Source organism: Quercus robur, chromosome 2, assembly GCF_932294415.1.
Source record: "Quercus robur chromosome 2, dhQueRobu3.1, whole genome shotgun sequence".
In the NCBI taxonomy this organism is placed as follows: Eukaryota; Viridiplantae; Streptophyta; class Magnoliopsida; order Fagales; family Fagaceae; genus Quercus; species Quercus robur.
The window spans coordinates 15609199-15615745 of NC_065535.1; the positions used below are offsets into that span (position 1 = coordinate 15609199).

Sequence of the window (6547 nt, forward strand, 5' to 3'; positions counted from 1 at the left end):
ACTTTGGAAGGGGTCAATATTACCCAAGTCACTTTTAATCATTTTTAAGTATAGCTAACCGTGTTAAAATTTGATACAAAATTATTGTTCTTGATTCTTGACTGTAAACTGAGTATATGATACAAATTTTAAGAACAAATTTGTTGTTGAAGTTGTGAACTCATTGCTGCAAAAAGCGATAGCAGAAAAATGGCTGACAGTGTTGTTTCTTTGCTCCTGGAGACTCTGAACCAGCTGCTAGACCAAGATGCTGATCTGCTTCTTGAAGTGGAGGATGAGCTAAGATCATTCCATGCGGAGCTTGGATTGGCAAGTGGCTTTATTAGAAACTCTGTGGGTCAAGGGAATGCAGGAGAGGTGGAAGTAATGGCAAAGCGAATCAGCGAGGTTGCTAATGGGGTTGAGGATGACATCGACAAGTTGGCGGTCAGGATCGCAAAGCAAAGGATGAGAAGCGAGTTCAGGAAGTGCATTTATGGCTTTGACCACAGGAACAAGCTTGGAGATGTCTCAAAAATTATTAACAGCAGCAAGAAGGAGGTCAAACAGATATACAGTGAAAGAGGAAGCAGCGCCCAAGCTAGCAGCAATTCATTTTTAACAATTGACAGGAAGATCGAGGAAGTTGATCTCCCATGCTTTCCTGAAAAAATGGATATCTTGTTGAAGCAGCTATTAAACGAGGAGCAGGGTCGTGAGGTTATTTCAATTGTTGGAGATGCTGGCATCGGTAAGACTTTCCTTGCCAAGAAAATCTACAACAACATTTCTGTTCAGGGACAATTCAAATACCGTGCTTGGGTCCACGCATCTCGGTATTGCAAAGCTGGAGAGTTGTTGCTTGGAATTTTAGAGTCTCTTGATCAGCCGATCATTACTGGAAAGAGGCAAGATATGACAGTGGAAAAGCTCCAAGAAAAGCTATCCGAGTGCTTAGCAAAAAACCGGTATCTAATAGTCGTTGATGATCTACGGAATATGGAAGAAGGATGGTACGAGATCATAAAAAAAACCTTTCATGTTGAAACAAACGGAAGTAAAATCTTGTTCACTCGTCGGCCTGAGCCTGAAACTTCGCTTGGAAGTGTAACCATCCCCCATTCCTATTCGCTTGAGCGGCTTGATAAGGCAGGGAAGTGGAAAGTCCTACGTGAGAGAGTGTTTCCATCAACAAAAAAAAGTGAGAGTGCAGAAGCCAGTCACGCAGATTTGGAATCACTGGGAGAACAGATGGCAGAAAAATGCGAGGGGCTACCACTCTCGCTAGCGATTTTAGGCCGATTGTTGGAGATGCAGGGGAAAAGTGTTGAAGCCTGGTCCAGATTAGCTAATTGTTTTGGTGTATCCTCTGGTGAAGGAAGCAAGAATAACAATGATGGTCAAGAGCATCATGACTCAGACATATTGCCTAGTTCCCCCATGGAGGAGAATTTGGGTTCCAATACTCATCACCCAGAGCACAGTATACATCTGCACCTGCTTCTAAGCTTTGTTTATGAACATTTACCCGATCACTTGAGCCTCTGCCTACTCTATTTTGGTATGTTCCCAGAAGGGGCTGAAATCCCAACAAAGCAACTGATCCAATTGTGGATGGCCGAAGGATTTATTCGGCAAAAGGGTAGTAGAAGAATGGAGGACATTGGACTACAGTACTTGGAGGAGCTTATTGGTCTCAACTTGATCCAGGCGACTGCAAGGAGGAGTACCGATGGTGGAGTGAAGACGTGCCAAATCCATGATCTTATCTTGAAGTTTTGCATTTCCAAGGGTAGAGAAATGAAGTTTCTTGAAGTCCCAGATAATTCAAGTGATGCTCCTGAAAAGACTGGGGAAAAGACTCGAAGAGTAGCCATTCATGGTACTTTTTCTTTGCCGAAGGATGTTTTCTCTAAACTCCACAACTGTAAAGGTGTCCGTTCTTTCCATTTTTCTGTCCCAGGTGATAATGTTAGGCTTCCTACATTTAAGTGGAATTCACTTTATGAAAGCTTCAAGTTGCTCAGGGTGTTGAACCTTGGGATGGTAGAAGTCTCGGAAATTCCCAAGGAGGTTGGAAGGCTAATTCATTTGAGGTACTTGAGGATAAGAGCTCCGGGCATCAGGCATGTGCCTTCCTCTATATGCAATCTCCTAAATCTTCAGACACTGGACATGAGAGAGTCTAGTTTGAGCAACTTGCCAGATGGAATTTGGAAGCTGCAGCAACTACGACATCTCAACTTGTTTCATCTCCGTAGCCTACCTGAGCATTGGGGAACTGATGAGAAATCTCTTGAGAACCTCCAAACCTTGTCTTGCTTGCGTCCCCAAAAAGGAATGAAGCACCTCATGGTCAGGGCCAAGTTCCCTAATATTAACAAATTAAAACTAGCTAGCCAAAACCCTGATGAAACAGCTGATTTCCTTGAAAGCCTTGACCATCTATACCACCTTCAATCCCTCAAAATTGAGTCACCTTCTAAACTTCCTGATCCAAGTGCATTTCCATTGACACTCACCAAAATAACTCTACAGGATACAACTCTTGGGGACAGTTGCATGAAAAGGCTAGGGAAGCTGCCTAATCTTCGCCTACTCAAACTACGAAAAAATTCTGTTTCTATGAAGGAGATTAATTTCAATGCAGGCGGGTTTCCTCAACTCCAAATCCTCCAAATGGTGGAACTGGAAATAACTAAATGGACACAAGGAGGAGAAGCAATGGTGAATCTGCGGCATCTGGTGATAAAAAAATGTGTTCAATTAACAGATTTTCCAAATAGCTTGTCTAGTCTGCGAATACTAGAGGTGATTTTGCCCACTGCAAATCTAAGAAAGGCCCTTCAAGATTATAGGCGTAAGACTAAGAGTGGTCTTGAGATGATAATTAACCCTCCCCTGGACATGTATGATGAATCAACAATGATCAATCCTCCCCAGGACGAGTCTAATGCATCAACAAAGATCAATCCGCCCCAGGACGTGTCTGATGCATCAACAATGATCAATCCTCCCCAAAACGTGTCTGATGCATCAACAACAATCAATCCTCCCCAGGATGTGTCCGATGCATCAACAACGATCAATCCTCCCCAGGACGTGTCTAATGCATCAACTTAATGATGGCGTGCATTCACAATGCATTTTATATTTACTTTCTTTTACAATAATGCCTATTTATAAGGCTCAAATTCTCTCTCTCTCTCTCTCTCTCTCTCATACACAGTTCGGATCGAAAGAGTTTTCTTTATAAGACAAGTAATTGGGTATTCCTTATACATAAAGGAATAGAATTTGAGCCTTATAAATAGGCGTTGTTGTAAATAGTTTGATACTTTGAGGATCTGCCCAAAGTATTTGTCTAGTGTAAAGAGTGGTGCGTTCGTGTTTTTGAGGTAGAAAGATTCATTTGTGAATTTGTTTGTTATGTGAGTATGAGAGTTTGAGAGATATATTGAGTGGTATTTGAGCTCTGGGATTGTGAGTTTGTATTTGTGAGGTATTTTGTTTATACTTATGTGTGTGAGATTTTTGTCAGTGTTTTGGTCTGTCTGAGTTTGGTTTGTAAATTTAGGAAATCAATATATTACTAAAAGCTGAAACGTAGCGTTTAATGCTGCTGCGCTCACGTTGAGCCACGTCAACGTCCACGTCATCAATTTTTTTTTTTTTTTTTTTTTTTTTTTCCATTTTCTTATAATTATTTATAATTTTTTTTTATTTCATATTTACACTTCTCTAACCTTTCTTCCTCCCTTACCTTTTCATCTCCCCACTACTTCTCTAACCTTTCTCCTTCTCTCATTCTCTCACCTTCTCATCTCCCCACTACTCTCTACATTAATATCATTCTTCATCTTTCCCTTCATCTTCCTCTATTTTTGTCTCTTCTTATTCACACTTTCTTACTATAAATTTGTCACTATCTCATTCATTCCATGCATAGTTTTTCCTTACAAAAAAAAGGTTCTCTCTCTCTCTCTCTCTCTCTCTCTCTCTCTCTCTCACACACACACACACAATTTTTGAGTGAATTTTTATTTTTTATTTTTCTTGCATCTTCGCTTTAGGTTGATAATTTTTTATATTCTTTAATCTACTTTAGGTTAATGCGATTCAGTTCTCTCTCTCTCTCTCTCTCTCTCTCTCTCTCTCTCTTTGATTGTTAAATGTTATCCTATTGCATTATAAAGGATTAAATATAAAAATATAATATTATTCTAATACATAGCATGATTTGGATAATTTAATTTGGTAGCTACTGTAATTTGATAGCATGATTTTTATAGTGCTCAATTTAGATGTTAAACTATGAGACTTTAATCATTTTTGTTTATTTTTTAATCCTTTGTGGTAGACAAAGTACTCTATAATGCAATTTATTTAGAGAAAAGCAAAGGTTGGCTAAACAAAAGTTATTGGATGAGAGACAAATTTTATCTTTCGCAATTTTACTTTAATTATTATTATTATTATTATTTTATAACAATGCATATATAAAAATTTAATTCTTAGATTTTGCTAATAATTGATTATTTGATAATATGTTTTGGGTGGACGAAATTACAATTTCCGCAAAGAAAATAACCTTAGTAGATTATAAATAACAATTTTTTCCTAATTGGTTCAATTAATCATAGTTAAGTTTTATTAATTTTTTTAGTTACTTTTTTCAGTGTTTTGGATTGTAGGCAGAAAAAATAAGTTTGAGAAAGTTTGTTTAAAACTAAAAGAATAATTTCTAAATTTTATTTTCTTTTTAATGATTCACAAAATGTTATAAATAACTTTTATTAAAAAATAAATATTTTCGTTAAATTGCCTTTTGAATTTTTGAGAAAAATTGTATTTTTTTTCATTTTAGTACAACAAAAATTATTAAATTTATGATTTATGATTGTTTCTATATTACATTTATGATTATTCTTATAATGAATAAAAATATAATTACAAAATACATTACTCTTTATTAAATTAGTTTAAATTGTATAAAAAAATTTAATAAAACTACCATAAAAATAATTATCATGCGCAACGCGCAGGTTTGTGGCTAATATATATATATATATATATATATAACCGAAACCTTTGGAGCTCCCACAATTTTCCACGTCATCACTATTTTCTTTTTCTTTTTATTTTAGATTCTTTTTATTTTTGGTTCAATTTTCCACGTCATCACTATTTTCTTTTTCTTTTTCTTTTTATTTTGGATTCTTTTTATTTTTGGTTTTATATCTTATCAAGTATTACAATAGTTTAGTTTAAATAAAATTCTATTAGATATATGTTTCAAAAGCTTGAAAATAGCCTTTGGAGCTCTCACAATTTTCCACGTCATCACTATTTTCTTTTTCTTTTTCTTTTTATTTTAGATTCTTTTTATTTTTGGTTTTATATCTTATCAAGTATTACAATAGTTTAGTTTAAATAAAATTCTATTAGATATATGTTTCAAGAGCTTGAAAATTCTATTTCAACTAAAATTCTATAACAAAAATTTTCACAAATATAAACTTCTACCAAGGTCGAAACCCTTCATACTCACTCAAATTTTCACAAAGAAAACACACATATCAAATTGAAGCCATAGCAGGAAGCAAGTTGATTCTTCAACAAGAACAAATCCTGTAGTACAAAGGCCACCTAATTGCTTTTAGTTTTGAACTCGATTGTCTTATTAACAACAAAGTCTATGAATTGCAGTGATGGACAGCCGTCCACAAATAACATCCACGCAAGGGCTTGATGTTCTTCTTAATTATCTCATATAATTCTAGGAATTATTTTATTTAATTTTTTTTGGAATTAATATATTTAGATGGTTGGCATAGCAGACAATGTAAAAACAATTTTCTGTCATTTATGTTGCCTTCTGCATAACCCTAAATCAATGTTGAAATGTTGTGTTTTACAACCATCTGATCTTGGTAACCAAACCCTGCACCTATGATTGTTTATGATTATTTTTGTTCATTGTTTGTAGTTTAAACCCATTAAAACTTATTGGCTGATGGTATTTCATGGTTTTTTTTTTCCCTTTACTTTTACTTTCAAGGTTGCTAGGAACACAACCTAACATGTGATTTTTTTTCATTGTTTAAAGTTTAGACCCATTAAAATTTAAAACTAATTACTTTATAGGTTCATATACTTTTTTCTTCTTCTTATTTTTCTCTTTTGAATAGTCATATATTTTGTGTTAGTTTTTGCAATATTTGAACATGTTTAGTAGATTTCAACAACTATACCATGTATTATTCTTTTGAAGGTAATCAATTTTTCTTTTATATTTCTCTATTATAAAATCATATATATATATATATAGTCTTGTTTCAATAATTTATAGGATGTAAATCTTATGATTCCTTAATATTTTTTGGCCTTTTGGAAGTTTTAACATCTGACTTTTTGAGTTATATTTTTGTAATATCCAAAACTATCTGGAAAATTTCAATAATTATAACCATGAATTATTATTTTGAGTGTAACAAATTTTTCTCTTATATTTCTCTGTTGTGTAGTCACACACACATATATTTTTATAATTTTTAAGCTCTTAATC

At 34.4% G+C, this 6547-nt stretch overlaps 1 protein-coding gene across 1 annotated transcript; it reads left to right on the forward strand.

Moving 5' to 3' along the window:
• Nucleotides 1-3584, forward strand: LOC126712587 (putative disease resistance RPP13-like protein 3). Its single transcript, XM_050411969.1, has one exon. It carries the CDS (start codon nucleotides 190-192, stop codon nucleotides 3100-3102), a length of 2913 nt encoding a protein of 970 aa, XP_050267926.1. The 5' UTR covers nucleotides 1-189; the 3' UTR covers nucleotides 3103-3584.
• The last annotated feature ends 2963 nt before the right edge of the window (nucleotides 3585-6547 follow it).